This window comes from Furipterus horrens, unplaced genomic scaffold (genome assembly GCF_987537825.1).
Source record: "Furipterus horrens unplaced genomic scaffold, mFurHor1.1.pri manual_scaffold_5, whole genome shotgun sequence".
Lineage (NCBI taxonomy): Eukaryota > Metazoa > Chordata > Mammalia > Chiroptera > Furipteridae > Furipterus > Furipterus horrens.
In genome coordinates this window covers 723,400-750,282 of record NW_028327175.1, presented here as the reverse complement: position 1 = coordinate 750,282, position 26,883 = coordinate 723,400, and the positions used below count along the sequence as shown (strand labels likewise).

General features: G+C 52.9%; 2 protein-coding genes and 1 long non-coding RNA gene across 3 annotated transcripts in view; 2 read left to right on the top strand and 1 right to left on the bottom strand.

Moving 5' to 3' along the window:
* MAP3K1 (mitogen-activated protein kinase kinase kinase 1) overlaps nucleotides 1–9,223 on the top strand; it is a 51,649-nt gene extending 42,426 nt beyond the window's left edge. Inside the window, exons 17-20 of the mRNA XM_090276106.1 lie at nucleotides 5,685–5,816; nucleotides 6,864–7,006; nucleotides 7,607–7,738; nucleotides 8,832–9,223. Of these exons, the coding sequence (XP_090132232.1) occupies nucleotides 5,685–5,816; nucleotides 6,864–7,006; nucleotides 7,607–7,738; nucleotides 8,832–8,981 (557 nt within the window). The 3' untranslated portion in view covers nucleotides 8,982–9,223. The remainder of the gene's footprint in view (nucleotides 1–5,684; nucleotides 5,817–6,863; nucleotides 7,007–7,606; nucleotides 7,739–8,831) is intronic.
* A 1,324-nt stretch (nucleotides 9,224–10,547) lies between these two features.
* LOC150008091 (uncharacterized) lies at nucleotides 10,548–17,050 on the bottom strand. Its single transcript, XR_016511092.1, has 3 exons — nucleotides 16,935–17,050; nucleotides 12,124–12,363; nucleotides 10,548–11,851 (listed from the first exon to the last, which is right to left on the bottom strand). It is a non-coding gene; the product is annotated as an uncharacterized LOC150008091 (long non-coding RNA).
* SETD9 (SET domain containing 9) lies at nucleotides 16,820–22,283 on the top strand. The gene is made up of 6 exons (XM_090276104.1): nucleotides 16,820–16,968; nucleotides 17,890–18,257; nucleotides 19,446–19,569; nucleotides 19,758–19,873; nucleotides 20,493–20,598; nucleotides 21,848–22,283. Exons 1-6 carry the CDS (start codon nucleotides 16,871–16,873, stop codon nucleotides 21,975–21,977), a joined length of 942 nt encoding a protein of 313 aa, XP_090132230.1. The 5' UTR covers nucleotides 16,820–16,870; the 3' UTR covers nucleotides 21,978–22,283.
* Nucleotides 22,284–26,883: the final 4,600 nt, after the last annotated feature.

Genomic DNA, 26,883 nt, shown 5'->3' with positions numbered 1-26,883 from the left:
GTTGCAGCGCGTGGACAGGCCATGTGGTGTGGGCGTGTAACACGGTGATGCGCGTCTGTGCACCTGCCGCAGGGCCGCCGCGGAGCTCGGGGGCCATCTGTCCCCGCACAGAGCTCAGGAGCTGTTGCCGCCTGTCCTGTACATTACACCCCCGGGACTTTGTCGTTGGGGTTCACGCCTCTTATTCCCCTTCAACTTTTCAAGCCTCCTCCCACCGCCCTCTCCTCTGACACCGTCTCTGTCTGCGCCTCATTTCTGTCCTGTTCACTTGTTTCTTTAGATGCCGCATGTAAGCGAAGTCGTGAGGGGTTTGTCTTCCTCTGACTTACGCCACGTAGCTGACCACCCTCTCGGTCCATCCAGGTTGTCGCAAGTGGCAGAATTTCAAGTGTTTAGCGGCCGAGGGATGTTCCGTTGTCTTTGCCCGTCCGTCTGTCCTTGGACACTTGGGCTGCTACCATTTCTTATGAACGTGAATGGCCGTGCACGGGTCTCTTTTCAAATCACTGTTTTCCTTTTCTTCAGATAAATACCTAGGAGCTGGATCATATGTACTTTTATTTTTATTAATTTATTTTTTAACAAGGTTACTTTATTTATTTTATTTATCTGTTTTTAGAGAGAGGGGACAGGAGAAAGAGAGGGAGAGAAACATCACTGTATGGGTGCCTCTCACTCGCACCCCCAACTGGGGACCTGACGTGCAACCTAGTCATGTGCCCTGACTGGGAATCGAACCAGCGACACTTGGCTCACAGGCCGACGCTCAGTCCACTGAGCCACAGCAGCCGGGGCTATTTTTATTTTTTTGAGGACCCTCCACACTGCTTTCCACAGCAGCTGCCCCAGTCTGCGTTCCCACCAGCAGGGCACAAGGGTCCCCGTTCTCCACGTCCTCGCCGGCACCGTGGTTTGGTGATTTATTAACGACGGCCGTTCTGACCGGTGTGAGGTTTTAATGTGCATCTCTGATGGCTGGTGACATTGAGCATCTTTTCTTATGTCACTTGGCATCTGTCCTCCTTGGAGAAGTGTCTGTTCATGTCCTCTGCCCACTTTTAATAGGATTGTTTATTCCTTTTATCCTTTCTTTCCTTTTTTCGGATTGTTTGGTTTTGTGATGTTGAGTTCTCCGTGTATTTGGATCCTAACGCCGCATCAGGCACACCGCCTCCCGCTCACAGGCTGACTTTCGGTTCTGCCGACGGTCTCCTTTGCTGTGCAGAAGCTTTTGTTTGACGTGGTCCCGTTTGTTGATTTTTTTCTTTTGTTGCCCTTTCCCGAGGAGACATATCCAAAAAAATATTGCTGAGACTGACGTTAAAGAGTTGATGCTTGTGTTTTCTTCTAGGAGTTTTGTGATTTCAGGTCTTACATTTTAATCTTTAATCCATTTTGAGTTTGTAGATGTTTGGTTTTCCTAACACCGTTGATCAGAGACTGTCTTTTCCCCGCTTTATAGTCCTGCCTCCTTTGTCATAGATTAATGGGCCCTGTGAGTGTGGGCTCATCTCCGGTCTTCCTGGCCTGGTCCATTGAGGTATGGGTCTGTTTTTATGCCAGTCCCAGACTGTTTTGATTATTATAGCTTTATAGTATAGTTTTCCCCCTGGCTGGTTTGGCTCAGTGGATTGAGCGTCGGCCTGCGAGCTAAGTGTCGCTGGTTCGATCTTCCAGTCAGGGCACATCAGAGAAGGAAAACTCTGACTCCAAAAAACCTCCGCTGCCTTGCGGCATACCTCTTCAGGGGAAAGGCTAAGGGAGTAAACCCCGACAGAAAATCCGGAGCCGGAGTCCCTAAGGCGGTTTGACGTTGTAGTCAACACCGGCAACTCCTGCGGCGCACCTGAAGCCAAGCTGTATTGACTCCGTCTTTCCCTTGGACCCTTCAGCTGCGAAGAGAGGGGGGGTCTGCTGCATGGGCAACAGCAGACCCTCCATATCACCCTGCCCAGGCTCTGTAGCTTCAGCTTCACTGGAGAGGACACTCCAGCGTCATCGCAAGATGTCGATTCAACACGGGAGGAGACAGATACCGTGTCGTGTCACTCCCGAGTTGGACTGCACAACCATTCTTGGCGGTGCAGATAGACTCTTAAGAAGCTACACCATCGTCTCTCGAGACGGATGGCTGCCGACGAGTATAGTTTTGAAATCAGGGACCATTCTTCTCAAGAATGCTTTGTTCATCTTTCTCAAGATTGCTTTGGCTATTCAGGGTCTTTTGTGGTTTCATGTAAATTTTAAGATTGTTTGTTCTGAGAAGAATAAATACCGTTGGTATTTTTGTAGCGATTACATCAGATCTTTATATTGCTTTGTGTAGTCTGGACATTTGAACGATATTAATTATCCCCATCCAAGAGCACGGTATACCTTCTGTTTATGTGTTCTCTGCGGTCTTTTCCACGTCTTAGACTTTTCAGAGAGCAGGTCGTTAGCCTCCTGGATTAAACTTATTCCTAGGTACTTTATTCTTTGGGATGTAGTTGTAAGTGGGATTGTTTTCATCATGTCTCGAGATATTTTATTTCCTGTTTGATTTTTTCATTATCCTGTTGATTTAGTAGAATGTATAGTCTCCATGTGTTTTTGTATTTTTTCTAGTTTTCCTTCTGTAATTGATTTCTAGTTTCATACCGCCACGGTCAGAGAAGGTGCTTGATGGGATTCCAGCCTTAAATTTATTGAGACCTGTTTTGTGTCCTAACATGTGGTCTGTCCTGGGAAACCTTCCACGTGCACTTAAAGAGACTGGGTCTTCTGCTTCTTTTGGGTGAAATACTTTAAAAATAGCGGTTAAGGCCTTGTGATAGGATTTGTCATTTGAGGCCAGTTTCTCTGTTGATCTTCTACTGGATGATTTACCCACTGATGTAAGTGGGCTATTAAGGTCCCCTCCTCTTATGTTATTATTACTTATTTATCATTAATCCTCACCCGAGGAAATGGTTATTGATTTTAGAGAGAGGGGAAAGGGGAGAGAGAAACATCCATTGGCTGCCTCCCGTACGCATCCTGACTGGGGATTGAACCTGCAACCTTCTGGTGTGCGGGACAGCGCTCCTACCCACGGAGCCACCCGGCCAGAGCCTGCTGCCAGAGCATTACTGTCGGCTTCTCGCTGCGTGGCCACAAGCAGTCACCTGCCGTCTGTCCGTCAGGGCTTCTGTGTGGGGTGCGCAGGTGCCCACACTGTCACGCTCTCCTGGGATTGACCCTTTATCGTCACGTAGTGTCCTCTGTCTCCTGTCACGTCCTTTGTTTCACAGTCTCTTCTGTCTGAGTATTGTGATGCCAGCTTTCTTTTCATTTCCACGTGCATGAAATTTCCCTCCCCTCCCTTCATTTTCCGCCTGTGTGGGACTCTGTATCTGAGCCAAGTCCTGTAGGCAGCATGCAGATGGTCTTGTTTTTATTTTACCCACTCAGCCCCCTGTACCTTTTGACTGGAGATTTCATCCACTTGCATTTGAAGTGATTATTGATAGGTATGAATTTACTGCCATTTTATTCATTGCTTTCCGGTGGTTTTTGTCGTTTTCTGACCTTGTGCACTCTTCTTGTGTGCTGGTGATTTTCGCCAGAGTTCCGTTTGCATTCCGTCCTCTGTGTGTGTGTTAGAGGCGTGGCTGAGGGGTTGCGTGGCGCGCAGAGCGGTGGCCACTGAGGCTGGAACGCATTCTAAAAGCACGTTGTTAATCACCGCCGCCATGTTTTATGCTGTTGGAATCTTACCTTATGTTATTCTTACTTATTGTAGCGATACATGGTCTTCCTGCTTCTTTTAACCTTCATACTAGCTTTAGAATTGGTTGATCCGCTAGTTTTACTAAGTGTTTGCCTTTACCACTGAGCTTTTTCCTATATTTTCTTACTTTTAAGTTTCGGCCTTTTCCTTTCTGCTTGAAGAAGCCCTTTTAGCATTTCTTTAGGGCTAGTTTCGTGGTGATGTCCTGTTTTAGCTTTTGCTTATTTGAGAAACTCTATCTCTCCTTCAGGTCTGAGTGAGAACCTCGCCAGTTGAGTGTTCTCGGGCGTGGGCTTTCCCTTTCCATCACTTTGAATAAACCGTGCGACCCTCCCGCTCCCTGCCCTGCAAAGTTTCTGCTGAAAAATTGGCCAACAGCCTCAGGAGGGTCCCCGTGTGCAGAACTGGGAGCTTTGGAGACTCTCCCGTTAACCTGTGTCATTTTCATCGTGATTATGTGGCCTCTTTGGGTTTGTCTTGTTTGGGACGCTCTGTGCTTCTTGGACTCATATGTCTGTTCCCTTTGTCAGGTTAGGGTGGATTTTAGTCATTATTTCTTCAAATAAGTTCTCCATCCTTTCTTCTCTTCTCCTTCCGGGACTCCTGTGACGTGGTTGCTGGGAGGCTTGATGTCGTCCCCAAGGCCCCGTAAACCACCCTCGTTAAAAACCTCTGTCCTCGCGCTGCGCAGATGGAGTGGCGTCCCCCGCTCCGTCCTCCGGGCACCGGCTGGCTCCTGTCGCCCCTGACCTGCCGCTCCCTCCGCGGCTCAGCTCTGACTGGCTCCTGCATCACGACCCTTGTTTGAGTTCCTCGTCCGGTAGCTGCTTGTCTGTTTCACTGAGCTTTTCCCAGGGTCTTGCTCTTCTTTTCATTTGGGAGGCCCCGCCCTCGCTCCTCCCCCCGCCTCCGTGTGTCTCCTCCTTTGTGCTGGGCAGGCCCGCTCCACCTCCCGCTCTCAGATGGTCGGAGGGAGAAGGGCCTCGTGGGGCCCAGAGGCACCATCGCCATCGGTCCGAGGGCCAGGGGCTGTGGGGGTGTCCTGTGTGGGTGGGGCGCACCTGCCTGGGGAGGCTGCGCCGTGGCTGCTGTGGGCCGCCGGCGGGTGGGCGCGACCCTTCCTCTGGCAGGCAAGACTCGTCCTCCCGCCGGCGCAGCGCCCCTGGGGGAACCACGCTGTGACAGCACAGTTGCCCGCCTGGGGCTGGGTCCCTGTGGCTTCTCTCGGCACCCCGGAGTGGGAGCTCTGCGCAGCGGGTCACCAGGTTGTTCTCGCTGTGGGTGCTGGCACCCAGGTGCAGGCTGGGGTGCCTGTGGCTGGGGCCGCCCCGGCTCCCCACCCGGACCTCCGCCCGCACGCACCGGCTCCTCAGCACGTTCTCAGCTTGCTGGTGGCCGGGCAGATGGTTGGACTGAGGCGGACGAGTAGCAAGACTTCTGAATGAGGCGCCCTGAGTCTGTGGCCTGCCTGGATCCGAGCGGGACACCTGAGCGGGACACGGCGGGAGGCCAGGCACCCCTAGGCCTGAGGCCCCGCCCATCCCCCTTGCCTCCTGCTGGGCCCGCGCCGGGCCCGTGTACCTGAGTCATTACGGGAGGCGTCTGTGTGTCTTGGTCAGAAAGACAGGTGAACTGTACATTTCAGAAATAGTTCCGTCCAAAATTGTTCACCTCTGAAGATTTCTGAGATCTTGACCTTCCAGAAAGCTAGTTTACGAGGGTCCCGTGAAAGTCTGAAGAGGCCGGTTTTGCGGTTCCTTACATGTGTCAGTTTTCACATCAGCCTCCCTTCTGATGCAGGGCACAAAGGACCGGGTCAGACGTGGGTGTGCGCGCATGAAGGACAACCTGATGCTCCTCGGGTGGAATAAGGAGCTGTGGCTCCGGCTTCAGTGTCTGACAATCATTGCTCTTCTGTGTGTGTGTTTTGCAGGGGGGTCCGTGGCCCATTTGCTCAGTAAGTACGGCGCCTTCAAGGAGTCCGTGGTCATTAACTACACCGAGCAGCTGCTCCGCGGCCTGTCGTACCTCCACGAAAACCAGATCATTCACAGAGACGTCAAAGGTGCGGCTCCTTCTCGTTACTGTTCACTGGCTGCAGGTGGGGAACCAACGTAATTCTGAAACTTGCGTCTTTGCGGACAGTCCCTAACCTGAAATCAACTGGAGGACTGTTCTCCTGAGTACCTCAGGTCACTGGAATTATTAGAACTGAAGGGACATTTGGGGTCACACAGTGTGACCCCACCCGGGAGGCCTGGCCTTCCCACCGCCTTCCTGCTGCGAGCTGGCCGGCCGGGTGCAGAGCCCCGGGCCCCGGGCCCCGGGCCCCAGGCCTGGTCTCCATGCGCTTCCCCCCGAGAAGCCCCTGGTCCCGCTCCTGGTCCGTTAGAATAACTGTGATGTTATAAACTTTTAAGGAAAATCCTTTCAAATCTTTTGTAGTTCGATTAACTAATAGCAGCTTTGGTTTTCTGATGTGAGTGTCTTTAGTATTTGACATAATATATCCAGGTAAGGTGACAGCATTAAATCCTTGCCCTGAGCAGCAGGGCTCCGTGGGCTGGGTGTCGTGCCACAAAGCCCAGGGCCCCAGTTCGGTTCCAGGTCAGGCACGTACGGGAGGCAGCCGGTCAGGGTTTCTCTCTATCAGTGATGCTTCTCTCCCTCTTTCTCACCCTCCCTCCCCCTCTCTCTCAAAATAAATACAATCTTTTTTTTAAATGATAGTTTTTTCATTAACTATTGTGAAATTATAATAATTTTACTTGGTCCATGTCAGTATGTTTCAATAGAACTTTTAATCGTAAAATGTAAACTACACTAAAATTTGCATTTTGGAGAAAGATTTTTGTTGGGAATCATGCTGTAGAAGGTCTAACGCTCAATTCAAGCCTCTGCCTTCATCCCCTTGTGCCTTGGCACGGGGTCAGGTCCCCCCGAGGCGCTGGGTTCTGCCTCATTTCCGCTGCGCCTTCAGCAATGAAGCGACGTGAGAGGAAGGAACCTCCTTGAACCTTTAGCACGTGGCCCACTTCTTTCTCTTGTCATTGTCCTACATCGTTCACAGTATTTTACCAAGTTTGAAATCTGTCCTTTGTGTTTTGGGCAGGTGCCAACCTGCTGATCGACAGCACAGGCCAGAGGCTGCGGATCGCGGATTTCGGGGCAGCGGCGCGGCTGGCGTCAAAGGGCACAGGCGCAGGGGAGTTCCAGGGGCAGCTGCTGGGGACCATCGCGTTCATGGCCCCGGAGGTGAGAAGCAGCTGGGCGTGTGGTGGCAGTCCCGGCGACCGCGTCACACCACATTCACCGGCGCTCCTGGCCGGGTGTGCTGGGCGGTGAGAAACCCGTGGCCCTAAAAATAAGGTTTCGGTGATATTTTTAATTTTAGACCCTCAATTCCTGCATTTCCATCTTTGTCTTAACAAATTAAAGGTAGGTTTTAGTAGTGTTGCTTGAAGGCCCTTTCTGACCCAGAACCACAAGGTGGTTCACAGCAGCCGCTCCGTAGTAAACCCGGAGCACGCCCCATGGAGGCAGGTCTCACCATCATGGGCGGGGTGGGAGCCGCGCGTGTCTGAGTCCTCGGCTCACCCACAGTGACGCCTGCGCGTCTTTCGGGGTTCCCCAGCTGACGAAGTGCCCTGGGGCCGCTCTGAACTTCTGTGATCTCATGTGACTTTTCAGAATCTCACAATTCTCCAAAGTAATTGGTGCCGCATGGGAGATGAAACTTATCCATGAAATACACGGGACAGCAGGCGGCCCCTGGACTGCCCCTCTTTGTCCCGCAGGGCGGCCTCGGTCTCTGTGACGAGCCGCAGCTCCCAGTTGACCCCCGCCTCCCTCCAGGTGCTGCGAGGCCAGCAGTACGGGCGCAGCTGCGACGTGTGGAGCGTGGGCTGCGCCATCATCGAGATGGCCTGCGCGAAGCCCCCGTGGAACGCGGAGAAGCACTCCAACCACCTCGCCCTGATATTTAAGGTAGTTGAGACCAGGGTTGTCTCTCTGCTGGAGTTGGCTGGAAGCAGGTGTGCGTGGGTTCCCCTGGACTGCCAGTCTAGCAGGAAGTGAATGAGCGGACCCACGTGCACGCACCCCGCTGGGGCCTCACGTGGCGTGGCAGGGGGTGGCGGTGTGGGCGGTCGGGCCCCATTCTTCCCAGCAGTACCTTCTGTCAGGTTGCCGTGACCACGGATTTAGCAAATCCCGAATCCCCGCTCCTGGCTGAAATATGTGCCCAAACATACACCTCAAACTTTCTAGTTTAAACACTGAAGCTATTCCTGTATGGTGCATGGCTACACATTTTTTAAACTCTAATTTACGATCTTCTATATTTTAAAAACTTAGACCCAAGGGAGTAGCCAGTCCTGTCGTTCCACCTCCCAGACAGCGCGGGCCCATTCCCGGCGTCTCCGTCGGGGCTGAGCTTCCGGGGCGGGCGTGTGCACGGCAACAGCTTGGGCTTTGGAGTCTGACAGGCCTGGTTTCCTGCCCTGGCTCCATCCTGTGGGAGCCACGTGACGAGGACAGTCACTCCTTCTGTCTGCCATCTGTCTGTTTATAAAGCAGGGGTAATATGGCGCCCGCCTCGTGTGCTCGTTCTGAGGACGGCAGAGGGGCTCCAGGCCGAGGACAGTGCTCAGCACCTCAGTCCTGGCCCCCACCTGCTGGGCCTCCGCCCAGGCGCTCAGCTGGCTGGCAGGGGTCGGCCTTTCTCACTCTGAACACCTCTCTGTGCTAGAAAAGGCGCAGAGAAGCCACGGGGACACCATGTGTTGGGGCGGGGCCGGGAGGGACGCAGAGGTCACCTGAGTGGAAACCAGCTTGTCTGACTGATGGGACGCATGTGGTCTGGCTCCCTGTAGATGGGGAGGATCCAAGTGGGTCCGTCCGATCAGGGGATGTCTGATCCGATTCCCTCACCCTCACGTGTGAAGGGTTCTCAGAAGGAACCGGCCTCGCAGCCCGTGGGCAGAGCGCCCCGCCTGGGCATCAGCTCCTCCGGGCGGCCCAGGCCCGTCTGTGGCAGCGTCCCCGGCGGACAGCGTCAGCTCTGCCGTTTTCCCCACAGATCGCCAGCGCAACCACGGCGCCCGCCATCCCCTCCCACTTGTCTCCGGGTTTACGAGACGTGGCTCTTCGCTGTTTGGAACTCCAACCTCAGGACCGACCTCCATCGAGAGAGCTGCTCAAGCACCCCGTGTTCCGCACGGCGTGGTAGCCGGCCGGGCAGCTCGGCTGTGGCAGAGACGGGCGCTCGATCGGAGAAAACCTCTTGTGGACGACCGCGCCTATAACCTGCCGCTGAGCCGCTACGAACGGCCCCGCGGGGACCCCTCACCCAAGTATGTGATCGACAAATCATGGTCTGCGCCTGAGCTCGGCCCGCGGCGCCCGCGCCTGCAGGGACTGCGCCGCGTGCCTTTCTGGGCGGCGGGCCGGCTGCGCCGGAGAGCCGGGCGTCTGCGCCGGAGAGCCGGGCGTCTGCACGGCTGATTCGCATTACTGTTATTTTTTGGAGCACTTTTTCAGCAATATCAGCAGAGGAGGGGCTCAGGATCTGTCTTACTGTCCATTTTTCTCCCCTTTCATATCTCAGGGGGTTCTGTGGGCAGCCCGTTCTCATCACTGGCTAAACAACTCAGCGTCTGCCTCTTTTAGGTCAGAATGTGCTGTGACTCGCAGTAAATAACTGTGTTTTTAAAGCTGATGACTTCCTTACGACCCACAGGTGACCTGTATTTTTTTAAAGCCTGGCGGTTGTGGTTCACTGTGCATTTTACTGTTGGCCCCATTGTTTCGTTTTGGAAATCATGGTTCTATATTTTCATTTCACCTTCATTTTTTGTTTATATTCAGGGAAAGGTGATCTTTTCAAACCAGAAAAAAATACAGCTAGGTGTGAACTAGAGTTTATTGACTATCTTGCTATGGCAAGAGTTTTTTAATACAGAACTTTGTTGGTTTTTAAAATTGGAATTTCTACTACCTTCGTTGAGTCCGTCACTGCTCTTCCCGTGCAGGTTAAATGTAAATTAGGTGAAAAGCAACTGTCCTCTTGATGCAGCTCGCAGCCAAGATCAAGGTTACCTTGAAACCTGTCTGAGTCTCTCTGATGTACTGGGCTCGAGTGGAGGAAGCGCCCCAGCCCTCAGTCCTGCTCTGTGTCACCGCTGGGCGCCAGGGCTGCCATTTTCCTTCTTGCCAGGAGGCCGCTGGGGGTCGCAGCAGAAACACTGACTTCATTACTCAGCCACCAATGAGTAATGGTCTTTTAAACGATAAGTTTGCTTTGAACTTGGAAAACCTGTTCATACAGTGAAACTGAGTTTCACTTCCATGCTGATTCACTGGATCGGACAGCCAGCTGTGGCTCTGCACAGCCGGACTCAGGTGTGTGGGGCCCTGAGGGAAACGGCAGCTCTGTCTCCTTTTTTTTTTTTTTTTTAATTTTTTTGTGAGTCTTTAAATCAAGTACTGATTAAGTATTTCATACAACTTTGAGATGTCAAATTTTAACTCTTCAGAAGCCAGTTGAGTTGTTGCAGGATGAAATAGAATTGGTTATTCTCAAAGACTCAGGATAAACTAAATAAGCTATCTAGCGTACGTGTTAAATGTACAACACACATTGGAAGTAAAATGAGTTACAGGACAGGTTTACGGGGATATATTGCATAAGATTTTTAAAAGGCAGTTTTTAAAGGTGAATGTGTTTCCGAGTGAAATTGTACATCCCTTTGTCCTGGAAGCCTGGCACTGTCTGAAGAGCTAAAATGGTCCTGAAATGTGAAGTTTGGTGGCTCTGATGTGTGTGCCTGACTCTCTTCTCTCCTCTCCTCTCCGACTCTTAGTTTTCACAGTTCTAATAAGGTCGTTTCCAAGTCTCTCGTGTGCAGGCTTTAAAGGATGCATTCTTGCCATTGTACGTGCTGGACGGTCGCCGGCCAGGTGGGTCCCGCGTCGCACAGACGCAGACTCGGGACTGTGCAGACAGGGGACGCCTCCTCCCGGCGCCCCCGCCGGCCGCCACGCCCACCATTGCAGCCCCAGCCCCCGGGGGCCCCCTTGGCTTGCTGGGAATGGTGGTCTTGTTTTGTGTGTGTGTCTGTCTTATTTTCAATGCAAATGTGATGTCATGTTCTTATTTTCTTTGGATCAAAGCTGGACTGAAAATTGTTATTGTGTAATTATTTTTGCGTTCTTAATGTTATTTGGTACTCGAGTTGTAAATAACGTCTACTGCTGTTTATTCCAGTTTCTGCTACCTCAGGTGTCCTATAGATTTTTCTTCTACCAAAGTTCACTTCACAATGAAATTGTATTTGCTGTGCGACTCTGATTCCTACGACTTCCAGGGCTTAAGGGCTAACTTCTATTAGCACCTTACTATATAAACAAATGTTACAAAAAAAAAAATCTCTGGGTTAAGAAAATTTGGCTTAAATGTATCCTTTGTTATTTTAAATATATCAAGATATTTTAATTAAAATTTTTACCCCATTGAACGAATTTTATAGTATTTGTACCTATTTTGGTGTTATGTCTTTATAGTAAATAAAAGTTTTTGAACAAAGGTGGGGCCTTTTACTTATTTGGAGATAATCTCATACTTACAAAAGGATGTAGGGCCACCAGAACTGCCTTCTACCCTCCACCCAGGGCCCCCTCGGGTTCCACCAGCTGCCCAGGTGGATCCTTCAGCAAGGACCCAAACCAAGACCGCATGCCACTCTTGCTCCCTGCGCCTCAGCCTCGCTCAGTCCCCCGGCCGTCTGTGCTACTTACTTGCACGGAAATGCGCGGGGGTCCCCAGACCGCCTCCTCCCTGGCCCCGCTCACAGAACCCGTGTAAGCTAATGTGGCATTTTTACAAAGCACCGAGTCTGCCCTCTGATGCAGGCTTGTGTGGAGGAGAATGAAGCTCTACCCACCGCCCTGTGTCAGACGCCCTCCGGTCCGGTGGCAGAGGTCCCTGGCCAGCCTTCAGGGCCCACACTGGGGTCGCTGTGTTCCACGTCCAGCCTCTGTGTCTGCTCAGCAGCCGTTTCTCCCGAGATCAGACTTCATCAGAAACTCGATGGGCCGACCCTGCAAGACAGGAACTGTCACCAAGTAGCCGTGGACTCAGAGCCACTTTGTGTCAAGTTTCCATATAAATGTACACTTAGGTTAGGAAACTCTTGGAGAAAATTGTTTTTGCTTCAGAGGAATTAAGAAAATAAACGAATTCTCTTGTTCCAGATGATATTAATAATTTTATAAAATGAACAAATCTGCAGGGTACATAGAATCTAGAAAAATGGGAGGGCATCACACTCACAGGAAAATGCCACTGTGTGCATTGTGACCTGACCTATCACCTGCTCTCAAGTTGGGTGCACGTGGCACTACGGTCACCCGGGAAACGGGAACTGGGGGACGCACGAACGTCGCTGCCTGTCTGTCCTCTCTGGTGTGTCAGGTTATCATTTGTGGTGAGTGGACACCGGGGAGGTGACGATGGATCTGGTGACCACAGAGCCTGAGGTGTTGTGAGGGTCAGACCTGGCCTCACCACTGGCAGCTGCATCGCCTGGGACTCGGAACCTCCGTCTCTGCATCTGTGGATGGAAGCACCAGTGTCGTGAGAAGTCAGAGGCCCTGGGCCAATGGCCCGCTGGCTGCCCAGTCTCTATGTCTGTCTGAACGAACGAGTGACCAAAACGGTCACAGGCTCCAATGCCTCGGGGCCGGCGTGTCCTCACGGGGCTGATGCCTACCTGAGACTTGGGGCCAAGTTCATGTCTAAGGGGCCAGAGTGGACGTGTTGGAATAAAGTGGGGAAAGCCCAGAGTCACCAAAGCCTCGAAATTTCCAAAAGCAGCTGGAAATGTAGATTCTGACGTGCTGTTTCCTGATGTTTAAACATTAAAGATGTAATCACAGTTTTATCAGGAACTATGTATAGCGCTGAACAGAACCCACGCGCTGCCTTTGGCCCCTTCTGGGCCTCTGCGCTGGGTCCCGGCCCATCAGACGAGAGTGGGAAGGTGGACGGTTAGAGGGGAGTCTCACCTGGGGGAGCCTGGGTCTGGTATGTGAGGTGAAGGGACAGCAGAGCTTGGATGGCCCTCTGCGCTCTTGGGGCCTGCTCACCTCGGGGACCCCACTGCCGCTGCGAGCTCTGCTCCCCGCATACCCTTGTCTGCCTGCCTGCCTGCGCGGCCCCCGCCCGTCCGCTGCCAGCTCTGGGCCCGTGCCCACGGCCCCCTGTGGCTCTGCCCACCTGGACAAGGAAGCCAGGCCTCCAATCAGAGGTCCCTGCTCCGTTTCCCGTGGAGGTGACAAATGTTCTTCTCCCTTAAAGTCACTTTGCTTAACGAGATTTCTCAGCAGCTATGTGGACCCACAGAGGGTGTGGCTGTCACCAGGGTGAGATGGGCAGACGAGAGGCACTGAGGTTGGGGAGCAGGAAGCCCTGGCAGCATCTTGAAGCGGGACTGGAGCGGGGAGTCCAGCAGCCCCGGAGGTGCGCGAGGGGAGGTGCGCGGGGGAGACGTTAGCCCCGGCCCGAGGCTGCAGGTGTTCGTGTCTCAGGTCTCCTCAGGCTCCCGAAAGTGGAATCGCTGGGTCATAAGGCAGCTCCACTTTGAAAAGACCTGAACAGACCCTTCTCCAAAGAGGACAGACAGATGCCAACCGACATGTGAAAAGATGCTCAATGTCACTTTATTAGGAAAATGCAAATTAAAACCCCAGTGGGTGCCACCTCACACCTGTCAGAATGGCTAACGTCCAAGTCAGTAACTAGGGCTGGCGAGGATGCGGAGAAAGGGACCCTCGTGCCCTGTGTGTGGGAACGCAGATGGCGCAGCCGCTGTGGGAACAGCGTGGAGGGTCCTCAATAGCTAGGAGCAGGACTGTCGTCCAGCCCGGCAATTCCACTCTTGGGCATTTATCCAAAGAAATGGAAAGAAAACACGAAATGTTAACAGTTGATGAACCTGCATAAAAGGTAACTAATGGTGGTTCACTGTAGTTTCCTACAGGTTAGACATTTCCAAAATAATCAGTGGGAAACTATTTCTAAGTTTGTATATATTTTACTTTGGCTTAATCTCTCTTTGCACTTGACCCTGATTTCCTCTTCTGTTTTGCTTTGTGTTCCTGGCGGGGGAGCGTCCGGACTGCAGGGCGGCTCAGCCCCACCGCCCCCACCCCAGGCAGCGAGTGGCTCAGGCGCTTGCTCAGGCCCAGACGGCGGCGGAGGAAGACTTGGCTTTCACTCAAGGGTCTTAACGGTGCTAACTGGGCCGCGTGCCTGAGACGCAGACGTCCCCTCCCCCTTAAACTGAGCCATCTCAGGGCAATCACGGGGAATTCTGTTTTCCTGAGCGAAAACCTAGGCTTGCTGTTCACCTGTCATGAAACAGGACGTTTCTCTTCTTCCATTTTCTACCACACGGTCACAACCAGGGAGAGGCTGGATCAGTATACGGGGTGCCTTCTTTCCTGTCCCTGCTCTCAAGGCCACCCGCCCACCCATCCGCCCCACCCACCCACCCATACACCCCACCCATATATCCGCCCCACCCACCCACCCAGAGGACCACCTTCCTCCTGCGCCCTGAGTTGGCTCCCGGCACTCCGGCTCGACTCTGCAGATGACCCGCGGCTGCGCTCCCTCTCCAGCACCGCCCTCAGCGGCACAGGTGCCCAGGAGCGCCCCTCCTGTCTGCCTTTGGCTGCACCCCCCCCCCAGGCAAACTTCCGGAGTCCGGTGCACACACCCCCTCCCGGCCAGCTGTCACTGAAACAGCTGTTGCAAACGGGTCGCTGCCGAGCTCCACTCCCGCCGCCGCCTCTTCCTCGGTGAGCTGCTTCCCGAGTGGTGCTTCCACTAGGTCGTTGCCATTTCTCACAGGCGCTACAAGCCGTCACCCGCCCCTTCTAACCCATTGGCAGGTCCTGTCAGTTCCTCCCAAACACGCCCCGAACCCCCCCTTGCCGTCTCCACAGCTGCCGCTCCAGTCCCGCCGCCCCTCTCACCTGGGCTTCTGCGCCAGCGCCTCCCCAGCCTTGTGTGCCACGGTGGCTGCCCCGGGGCCTCCATGGAGCGAGCACTCCAGGGCCGTCCAGCACAGGGCGCCCCCCGTGAGCCCTGCCCGGCTCCCGTGGCACCAGGAACGTCAGTGCGCCCCGCCGGCAGGACCCCCTCCCCCACCTCCCCCGCCCCTGCTCCCCGTTAATGAGTCCGGACTGTGTACTTTAAAGTTGCTAAAGAGTAAGTCTTCAACATGCTCATCTCAAGGAAAATAAATGTGTAGCTATGTATGGTGAGATGGTAATTAATTTACATTTATGGAAGAAGATACAAGACACAAGAAACACTGTACACAGGACAATGACACCGCAGTTTCCTTCAAAGCAGGCACCTGGGACCTCACACAGCTCTCCCAGTCGCCACCAGCTGCCCCGTCATACTTCCCTGAATCTCACTGATGGTCTGAAGTCTCCTCCCTTTCAAAGGTGACTTTAGTTTTGGGAAAAACCAGAAGTCACAGGGCACCAAGTCTGGGCCATAGGGGGGCTGAGTCACCCGGGTGATTGGACGTTTCACCAGAGAACTTTGCATGAGACGTGATGCGTGAGCAGGCGTGTTGGGATGAAGCTGCCAATCACCAGGTGCCCACAGCGGTGGCTGTTTTCGTCACATCGCCTCTCTCAGCCGGGCAGGACATTGAGGCTGAGCTACTTATTAATCGTTTGGCCCAGAGGGGCGAACTCGTGATGGACAGATAACACCTTCCCACTCAAAAAACAGTTAACATGGTCTTGATCTTGCTGCGACTCTGCTGCTCCTTCTTAGGACGTGGAGAACCAGGCGACGTCCACTGGGACGCCTGGGCCTTCGTCTCTGGGTCATGGACCCACGATCCACCTCCGGTGATGGCCTCCCTGTGGAAATCTGGTTCCTTGGTATCAGGTTGAATCAAGTCATTGGCAACTGCAGCGCGATGCCCCTTCCGCTCCGGTAGCACGAGTTGCGGAATGAATTTTGCCACCACACGTTTCAGGCCAAGGTCCTGCGTCAAAATCTGGGACACGGTGGTTTTTGGAATCCCCAGACCAGCTTCTAGCTCTCGCACCGTCAGCCGCCAGTCCTTGCTGATGGCGGCGCGTACGCGTTCCACGTTCTCAGGGGTCCTGCTCGTTGCAGGCCTCCCAGGACGCGGGTCACTTGCAACAGATTCTCGCCCATGTTTGAAGCGTCTGTGCCACACTTTTATTTGCGCTGCGCTCATGGCCTCGGCCCCGAAAGCCTTCTGGATGATCCGAATGGTTTCTGCGCAGGAACGTTCAAGCCGGACGCAAAATTTGATGCAGATTCGCTGTTCTACCCGCTCAGTCATTTTGACTGCGGTGTTTTATATCTGAAACAAACGTTACATGTCGATTACAGCTCAGTCGGTGAAGAAATGCGGGCTAAGCAGACGGCCCTTTGCCCTGGATTACGCTCCCTGATGGAAGTCACAAGTAACAAGGCGCCGGCCGCTTCTTTACTTTCGGGATAAGCATGACGGGAAGGCTGCGACGTGGGCCTTCCGTACCCGGCGAGCGCAGAGCCCATGAAGTCCCCCCTGTCGCCGGCCCTGAGCGACTCCATCGGCAACGCGGGCGCACCCCGGGCGCACCCCGCAGCCAGCCCCCGACAGCACCTGCTGCGGGGCGGCCGCCGGCGCCCTCCGTGGCGTCACAATGAAACGGAGACTCCAGCGACGTGTTCGCCTGCGTTCCCGTTCGGAACGGAACACGCGCGCCAAGGCCGCCTGCCCGGCCCGCGCGGCACCAGGTGTGGCCGGTCCCCTGGACTTAGGCGCGGGTCCCGACTCCGCAGCCGAGGCCGGGCGCGCCCGCGGTCCCCACGGCGCTGAGCGCTGGGCCGGGGGAGGTCGGGCACGCGGGCAAACGGAGCGAGAACGGCGATTGGGCTCCGTCCGCTCCGCGCCCCTAGTGGGCGGGCCGCGGCGACAGCGCCGGGCACCGGGACCGCGCGAGGCCGAGGGCGGGACACGCCGCCGCCCCTCCCCGCCGGGTGGACCCCAGTGCGGGCGCGGCGGGGCAGCCATGCCGGGCCGCCTGCTGCGGGGCCTGCGGCAGTGGTGGCGCCGCTACAAGTACCGCTTCGTACCTTGGATCGCGCTGAACCTGAGCCGCAACTCCAGGTGCGGGGCCGGGACGGCGGCTCCGAGCGCCTGCCTCCGGCCGGGGGCGCCGCAGGGGCCGCGGGGCCTGAGCCTGGCGAGGCCGAGGGCGGGGGAGGGTGGGGGGGAAGCCCCGGGGGGGCGGAGCTTCCGGCGGCCCCGGGCTCTGACGCCGCGAGGTCGTGGTGGGTGGAGCCCGGGGAGGGCGGGCCCGAGGTGGGTGGGGCCTCAAGCGGGCTGAGCCTGGGTGGGCGGGGCCTTGGTGGGCGGGGCCGGGGCGGAGGCTGTCGGAGGCGGGGCGGGGGCCCGGCGGGGGCGCGGAGTCTGAGTGGGCGGGGCCTGAGGCCCACTTCCCGTCGCGCCCCGCGCTGACAGGTGGTCCCCGTAGGGTCGGCAGCCGCGGGCTGTGCGGGTCGCGCAGTTGGGGGCGTGAAACGCCTCAGGGAAGCCAAACGGAGCTCCGGGCTCTGCGGTGGGAGCGGCCGCGCCCCGCGGCGCGGGCAACCGCCTAAACTGAGCAAAGGGGCCGTGAAAGCAGGTGGGACGTGGGGGCCCGAATACGGAGCCAGCGCCCGGGCGGGCGGCGAGCGCGCCGTCGTTAAGGAGGGCGGAGGGCGCACGCCCCGCCGCCTCTGCCCCCGCCGCCCCGCCCGGAGGACCCTGGGCGCGCCCCCGGCATCCGGCCTCGGTGTCCTTGTCTGGGAAACGCAGGGAGTGAGTGTAGGGACCCCGCGACATGGTGCAGGCGGGCCTTCCGTAGGTTGTGGCCGCTGTCGCCTTGGGTGGGTGTCGTTGGAAGTTGGGCAGGTCCGCCCCCGAACGACTCTCTCTGAAACGCGGTTCTCCGCCCTTCGGACGCGTGGGAACAGCCCGGAGGGAGGGCGCGGGGCCGCCGGCGCTGCTCCAGGGACGGGCGGCGAGGAGGGATGTCCCCGCTTCCAGGCCGCTCCGGTACGTGCCAGAGGAAGCTGAAGACAAGGTGATCGCGGACGAAGACGCCCTGGAAACGCTCCTGACGCTGTTCCGGGCTCTGTTCGTCAACGGCCTCGGCGAGCAGCCGGACGTCTGGTCGGTGCTTCCGGAGCCGGTTCGATCCAGGTATCAAGACCTGCGGCCAGAGCAGCGGCGCGGGCCGAGCCCGCCCGGGTGCCGACGCCATCGGGACACCGCCCGGAAACCAGCAGAAACCCTTCACGCGACGCTGGGCTTCAGCGTCGCCCGAGCGACCAGCTCTGTGGTCTCCGCCGGGAGAGGCGTCTTCGTCACCAAAGGGCTGGCACCCAAAGGCGCGGTCGTGTCCATGTATCCCGGTAACGGCACAATGAGCACTTCGCCAAGAGTTTCTTATATACGGATAGATATAAATTTTTTAAAAATACACCAAAAACCTAGCCTTGTAATTCTTGGAATAAGGAATTGAATAGGCAACTCGGATTCCCACAGATTTTTAAATCCGGATTTGGAAATTAACTATTTGTAGAGTATCTTATGTGTTGCCAAGTATCCATAGTATTTGTTGGGATAAATGCATTTCACTTTTAAGGAAATTTTTCTAGTGAATGTTTAAATTTAGGAAAATATGGTATGGCCTGGTTTGATCAGATTTATTACTTAGAAAATACTGGAGAATAAGTCAGTTTGGCTTAGATAATTGACAACTAAGGTTAAAAATGATAGGGTTAAAACATGAAAGATAGAATTTAATCCCATCAGTCACTGAATAAAGACATTCCTGCCATTTCTGTGCTTGGAAAGTAAAGCAGCGTCTTTGTAAAAAGTCATTAACTACAGTGCTCGGTCGAATATGTCATTTGTTAAACTGACATACTAGTTGGTGTAATGGAAAATATACGTGGATGTTTAAGTCAAACAGAACTATGTTTCCAAAAAGCCCTTTGACGATTTCCTAATTCTCACCCCTAAGCAAGGGAGTCTCCATGTCTCCCTATACAATTAACTCAGTAAAGGCTGAACAGAACAAGCCAGCAACAAATTAATACTAAAATAAATGCGACAGGTAGTCACGCCTGGACCCCCGAGGCACCAGGATGGATCCTCTCCTTTCCTCCAGGGTCCATGAAAGGAGAAGCAGCTGATTGTTGGGTTTGTCTGTTCCCTTCTCTGTCTCCGCTATTTCATTGGTCATTAGCAAAATTAAATGATGCTTTGATAGATGCCAAATCACATTTCACTTGAAACACTCACATACACACACAAAACGTGACTCGGTAGAACTGAGCCTGAAAGGTGTTTGCGTTTTATTCACCGAGTCCTGAGTGTCTGGCTGCGGGGCACGCTGGTTCCGGGCTCTGCTGCGGGGCACTGTTCCGAGGGAGAAGCGAGCCGGACAGAACGTGGTGGCCTGCACTGGAGGTTAGACGCTAGAAAAGGTTGAGAAGTGAAAACAGGTGCTCATGTTACGTCTATGTTCCCGAGAACGGCCCGTACAACGTTTGTGACTTGTACCTGCCGCTGTTCTTTGTCTTGCTGGGTGACAGGCACAGTCTACCAGAAACACGAGCCGATCTTTTTCCAGTCTGTCGGAAACCCGTTTATTTTTAGATGCTTGGACGGCGTGCTCATCGACGGGAATGACAGAGGGCTGTCCAAAGTCGTGTACCGGTAAGCTGGCGTTACGGGCGGCAAAGCCACCCACGGTGCCTGTGGTCGCCGGCCTTCGCTGCCCTCCTGATTAGACTCCAGTTTCTTACAGAGAAATTGCACATTTCCAGTCGCAGGGTTCATCCTGTACTGCTGAATTTCAGGATCCAGAAGGGCAGCCGCTCAGCTGATGCTCTCACCTGTTGCAGATCTTGCGCTGGGAGGGACCGCCTTGGCCCCTTACTAATGAGTGACAGCACGTGGCTGACGCCGGACACTCAGAACCCTCTGGCTGTGGGACAGTTTGTCAACAACTGTTCAGATGGTGAGCGACCTGCAGGTGGGGAGCCAAGGGCCTGGTAGTTCTTCCCCAGGGGACCCGGCACCCGGGGCAGTGGAGTTGAGCATCTCAGCCCCTTGAGGCAGATATCGAAGACAGAACTGGAGAAACCGATAAACAGTCATGGGGATTCTTTAATTTACTGTTTTTGTTTTGCAGTGTATATAGGCAATTGATAACTGCCCTTTCGATTCTTTTGTCTGTACCTCTATATGGCCTTGCAGGTGACCTACTAGACCTGCTCCCCTTTCTCTTGCTAAGGTTTTGAGCCTCTTACCTTCCCAGGGTCTCCACTTCCCCATAAGTAAAAGTTTGGTCCTCTGGCTACAGTTAGCCAGCCTCTGGCATCAGGGAGTTGTGAGCTTGAGAGGCTGACTCTTCTACTTAAACTTGAACCTTCAAGGGCCAGTTTCCTGCTCTCCAGAAAGTAAACTCAAAAACATATGTATGTATAGTGTTTTGTGTATATAAGTCCCAGCATGCCTGGAACATGGCAGGGATTGCTCCTTGGAGCATGTTCTGATCATTTAGAAATCCACACGCCATGCTGTGATCCAGTGCTGTTTTCCATGAGCTTGTTTCTGAAATGCCGTCCTTCTCCCAGACAGACCGGCTAACGTCTGTTACCAGGAGCTTGACGTGCCCACAGTTTTCCCCATAGAGCTGAAGCAGTACCTCCCCAACGTCGCCTACAGCTGCAGCGGACAAAGGTGGGCCTCCCCCAGCTCCTGTCGTGTGGCGCCCTTAAAAAGTGCTTCCGTCTAAAAGACAGCTATGTAACATTTGGGGTATGCGTTCTTTCTTTTCATGAAAAATTTTAACTTAGATTTTTATGTTCATTTTTCCTACCTACAAATTGTTCAAAAACATTTTTACTTCAGTCGTTTTAAGGATCTTGCCCTCCACCTGCCAAGAGAGCACCTAATGACACATCACTTCTTTTGCTTGTTTCACTATTAGATTTGCAAACTGGTGGAGAAAAAAATTTAAAAACAGTGAAAAAAAGGAAAATATTCAGAAGATAACATTTTTATTGTAATAATTTTTTGTGTAAAGTCTACTGAGAATATTCAAGTAACTATTTTTAAAATATTTTTAAAATTTATTTTTAGAGGGGAAGGGAGGAGAAAGAGGGAAACATCCACGCGTGGCTGCTCTTGTGCGCCCCCACGTGCCCTGACTGGGAATCGAACGGCGACCCTTTGGTTCGCAGGCCGGCGCTCAGTCCACTGAGCCACACCTGCCAGGGCTCAAGTAACCATTTTTAATAAATAATTCTGTCGAGTTCTTTATCAGCGATGCTGTAGGAAGACATAAGCTTCATGTCATTCCACTGAGCTGCCATTTGCAGCAAACTTTATTTTGTCTGGGTCCTATTAAGTTGTCCTTTTAAAATGAAGGTATTTAAAACTTAAGCTATTCCCTGTGCTTCAAACTTGATACCTTTTCTCAGTGTGTGTGTGTTCATGTATTTAACCGGTTTTTTAGCCGTAGACTCAGGGGCATAACGTCATTACTATCCAAGTACAGGAAACATTAAATAAGTAGGAACCTTGAAGATTACATGTTTTGTGTCCATAAAAGGTATTTTTAATCCAATTAATTTTTAGTATGTCCAGCTTTGCAGAAAACAAGGATACGAATGAATTTTAAAACGTCCAGCTATAATGGATGTCATTTTAAAATGCTTTTGCGACGCCAGCTTTGAGGATGTGAACAAAGAACATGTTCGGGAGAAGGGCCGGTTGTGTGAGCTCCTTGATCTGGGTCCTTTTAAATGAGATGGGACAGAGCAGATAGAATCTGCTTTTCAGCACCTCTTTCAGGGAGAAGAACTATGTCCTCAGGATGTCAAGGGCGTGAGCCTAGGGCACAGTGAGGGGTACCATGACATCCGTGACGCCCGCGCTGGGCTTGCGTCTGTTTACATGGGGACTCATCTGTTTTTCTTGTCGGCAGGCCCCTCCGGTGTGTCGTCCTGGTCGCACTGAGGGACATCCAACAGGGAGAGGAGCTCTTCTCAAACTACTACACGGTCGTCAGCCGGCCTCTGAACGAGGGGCTGCGCGCTCCTCAGCTGTGGCGCTGATGTCAGTGAGTTTGTTCCTCACTTCTCTGCGTTCCCCCCGTAGAACACAGATTTTGAAATCTTATCACAGTGGGAAGTTTTTATTTTTATGGATATTTTATTATGTTTCAAGTCCATGATAAAAGCTATTTGCTTTGTTACAATTTTAAATTTCAAATGCAATTCCAGTTTGATTTCATTGTCACCTAAATACGCAGCAGCTTATTAAATTAAAGCCACTGCCTGGACTTACCATTTCCGTGTTTCTTTTGTTTATTGAACATAGCTCTGTGGTGGTTAATAAAATTTCAGCCAAGTCACCAGCAATTCTCTTACTGTTGATATGTGTGAACTTCTGTAAAGTGTTATTTTTACAGCATTAACTAAAGCCAGACAATTATCTGTTGCCAAGAGTTGGTTGGAATCTGCCTGTGTGTGTGTGAGAGAGAGAGAGAGAGAGAAGGACTGTGTCAGCTGGCTGAGGGAGGGGGTGGGGGAGGGGGCTGTTACACTGTTTTCTCTCCTTTATCGGCCATTTGTACACACGCCACGTTGACGCCCGGGAGTGAGGGCTTGTCCGGCCGGGAAACGCGAGAAGACAGTGGTGGTGGGAAGACCTGCACCCCTGCCTGCGCCGCCGCCCGCTCTGCGCCCAGAGGGAGGCTGGCTTTCTAAGGCAGTCTCCGGGGACCCGGACCCCGGATCCCTCCTGTTCCTTCTCGGTGGGCTCAGGATGTCCTGGGGCGCGCTCTGCCCCCCGCGGGGAGCAGCCTGCAGTCAGCCCAGCTGGGGCGGAGGATGTGAGCGCCTTGGCCCTGAGACCACCTTTCCAGAGAGTTCTGTTAGTAACAATGACTTTGATCGCCATCAGCTGGGCTCCTGCATCCAACTCTCAGTTCTGAACTTGCATAAGGAAGAGCTAGTCACTCTCCACGGGGCCCCCCACATCCCGGCGGGGAGCCCGTGTGAGCGGGTTCTGCCCACCTTCACTGCTGCACCAAGAGCTCCTCTCAACTTATTACAATTGTGATAACTTCCTGCCCCTCCGCAGACTAGATCACTAGGTGTGATTCAGATGCCAGATCCACCCTGGCTGGTGCGGCTCGGGATGGAGCACTGGCCTGTGAACCAAAAGGTCGCCGGTTCACTTCTTGGTCAGGCAGGGCACAAGCCTGGGTTGCGGGCCACGTCCCCAGTTGGGGGTGCACAAGAGGCAACTGATCCACACATTTCTCACACGTGGATGTTTTCCTTCCTCTCTTCCTCCATCCCTTCCCCTCTGCTCAAGAATCTGATCACCCCTCCTGTCCGGTGGTCCTTCATACACACGCGCACGCGATCTGCTCATCCACCCAGCCACACCTGCCGCCATGTGCCTTGCACCTGCCGGGTCCGCGAGCACCCCAGGACGCTTGCACGGCCCCCAGCCTGCACCCTCCCACAGCTGCCATGGAGCTTATTCCCGCTGGCATCTCGCCCAACACCCCATTGAAATGGGGTTCCCAGCCGCCACCTTGAATGTCCCCTTTCCACTTCCCTCTTTCCCTCTGTGGTGTTTATCATGTATATACACAGCCAGGCCGAGAGGCCCTCATTTTTCTCAGCCTCATGTCACTGAGACACTGTGACACCGGGGGACTCATCTCGTGAACAGTTGCCTGTGACCCAGAAGTACATGTCCACTCGGAAACCGGCTCCTGTGGACACGCTGGGTGGGAGCGCTGAAGTATTCGGAGGTATTAGAGATCAAATATAGTAACTTTCTATCTGGACTCCTAATACTGCTCTTTTAATCTTTAAAAGTTTTATTAAAAAAAAGAAAGTTGGGGAGGTCGTCATCAGCATAAGAGTAATCTCATGTCATCAAATATTTCCTGGACCTCCCTACTACGTGGAAGGTCCTGGGAGAGTCAAATGAAACGCAGTTCCTGCTCATAAAATGCTCCTAGGGTGTAAAAAGCTTGTGTAGAACCACAACTCTGTACTCAAAACATGGAATTAAAGTCATTTTTTAAAATTAAACTTTTGCCCCCCCGCCCTCACCCGGCAGTTGGCTCAGGGGGTTGGAGCATGGTGGGTCTGTCCCCTGGGGCCGGTACCGGAGGCCACCAGTTGACGTTTCTCTCTGCCTCCCCTCTCTCTAAAACCAATAAACACGTCCTCGGGTGAAGATTTAAAACACTATTTTTCAAAATAGAACGTTTTTCTTACCAGAACCATTTTCAGATCGTAAGTGGCCGCTCTCACTGCTGACATGCTCAGGAAACACTGCCGTGACCCCTGGCCAGCGAGCGGAGGCCGTCTCAGCTCCACGTCTGTCCGGGCCAAGCGTCTCTCTCGAGGGCTAGCGCGCAGGATAAACCCAGAAAAGCGTAAGCATTCTTGTCTAGAACCCTGAATTCGGGGCCCATAGGACCCTACCCCCCAGGCACAGAAATGGGAGGAAGGTTAAGGGTCACTTGCTTGGACCGGAAACATAAACTGTCCACGTCCCAGGGCCTAGTTTAACTAAAAGTGTGTGAAGTGAAAATGTCCCATCCGCAGATGCCACGAGGCCTTGGAGAGGTCAGGGGGGCAGCAGGCCCGAGTGGGTCAGGTCCAGAAATCACGGGATCACTCTGCTCTGTCCCCAGGTAGCCAGGCCCGGGGCAGTGCCCTTGGGCACTTGGCTGCCTTCAGGGGCCACCTCCACGCCAGACCCCACCCCCAAGGCCCTCCCACACTCTGCCAGCAGGTCTAGCTCCTGGGTGCCTGGGCGTCTGCAAATGAAGGCGTGGGGCTTCTTTAGACAAGTACCCAAAGCAGAGGAGTCGGGGTTCTGTTTTCCCCTATCTGCTCTGTCCTAACAAAATAGAATGAAACACAGAGAATGCTCTGGTCAGAGCAAGTGAAATACAGGGACAGACCTGTGACATCAGGCTAAATGACCTTTAGCTTGAAAAGATGAAAACTTAGGGAAGGTATTTCTAGAGTCTACTAAACTGAAAATTATAAAGAGCACTAGTTTACCACTAATGGATTGTCAAATAACAACATGCAATCACATTTCAGCTATCACGTCTTCCTAAAAGACAGAGTTACCTAGAACCACGTTTGAAACCTGAGACATTCGTTAGTATTTCCAGACTTAAATTCAAAGTATGATCCTCACTTGGGGATGCCTAGTTTTATTATAAATGGAGATTATATTATACAGAGAATTTAGAGGAAACTTATTTACCAACTTTATCGCTAACCTACCAAATATCTTATTTACTTCATCTAAAACCAATTTAGCAGTAAATACCTATCCACGTGTTAGTTTAAAAGTCATCAAATAAAAATCTGTGGCAAACATTCACACGAACCAAGGGGAGAAAAAAAGAAGACTGCCAGGTTTTTATTTCTGGGCCTGTACAGGTATTAAAGTACAACAAATACAAAATGATGCTCAAAAACGTCAGCGTTTATGTACAAATATTAAAATCAATGCAACAGCAACTCCCTCCTGAACATCTGATCCTAAAACGTGCTGATTGTCGGTGATTAGCGCATCCTCACAGGTGCTTATTTCAAACTGGGACCATTGGAATCACTGGTTTCTTTCTAAGAGGAATTTTAATATCTACCATAGTTAACAATAAAACAGTTTCCTCCTCTTAGTGAAAAAATTAAGAACTTTTTAAAAAACATAGTCGTGTCAATATTCTTATAAATTATTTCAATTTCCACTTGTAGACAATGTGCTTTGAAACTCTGGGCAGTCTCCTCGGTGGTCAGGTTTCGTCATTAGCTTACATTCAAAGTTGAAAGATTCTCTCGACTTTGGTTAAATCAAATAGAATCACCATGCTCAGTCAGAGCTGACATTCTCAATTATTTATGACCCTCAGTTTTACAAATTAAAAGGAAACAATTGCACAATGCTTTGACCTAATTGTATACACTTGAGTATTGTTTCAAGAGTATTCTACATCCTTCAAGTAAACCCAGCAGCTGACCAGGGCGAGCGGGATGCACGTGCGTGGAGCCGGCGGGCGGGAGCGGCGCGGCCACGGGGGGAGTATTGCTATAGTCGGGGCGCCGCCCACTCCCGAGGCGGCCGCCGGGCTCCGCAGCCGAGCACACCGGCCGGCACGGCAGCTGCTCACCGTGGATTTTTGGTTTGTTCATGTGAAAATAATGCAGCAAAGGAAAAAAAGAAAACACACAAAAAAGAATTTATCACAGTTTGTTGTAAGAATTGTGCTTACACTTTGATAATAAAGGCATTATTGTTTCTTCATACGGTTGCAAGTCGGTTATCTTCGTGCTCTCAAACGCAATTCTTCTAATAAACAGTAACAAATTCTGTGTTAAGATGCTTAAATGGAGAGCGGGAAAACAGTAAATCCAACTTTTAAAAGAAAACTCAATAAATAGCTATTTTACATGGATAAAGTCATAGTGGTAGTTCATGTATGTCACATCAAGCATGCACAAAAATGGTACTATACACGGCAGAAGCAGTCAGAAAATAGTGGATTGGATCTAAAAAGATGAAGAATTTACACATATACACAGAAGTCTCGCAAAGTATTGCCTCATTTTAAGAAGGAATTAAAAGCAAACGGCACCAGCCAGCGCTCGAAGAGGCTGCACCAGACTGGCGTTCAAACACCTATGAAACTAGCTGGAATTTATTTTTCTCACATCATTTTCTGGATTTTGGTCAAAAACTTTCATTCCGATAACTAGTGTCCGCTCAAAGGGCTGACAATCAAAGCCTTAGGGAAGAAACACTTTCCGTCCTGGGGCCAGGCCCCGCGATGCATAGACACCCGGAGCGCAGCGGGCGCCGCCCCCGCCTGGCCCGCCGGAGCGGCCGCTGGGCACCGGAGCGGCGTTAAAGCTTTTACCAGCGGGAGGCGAGGGCCCGCGTCCCCCCGCAGGAGAGGCCGTGCCGACC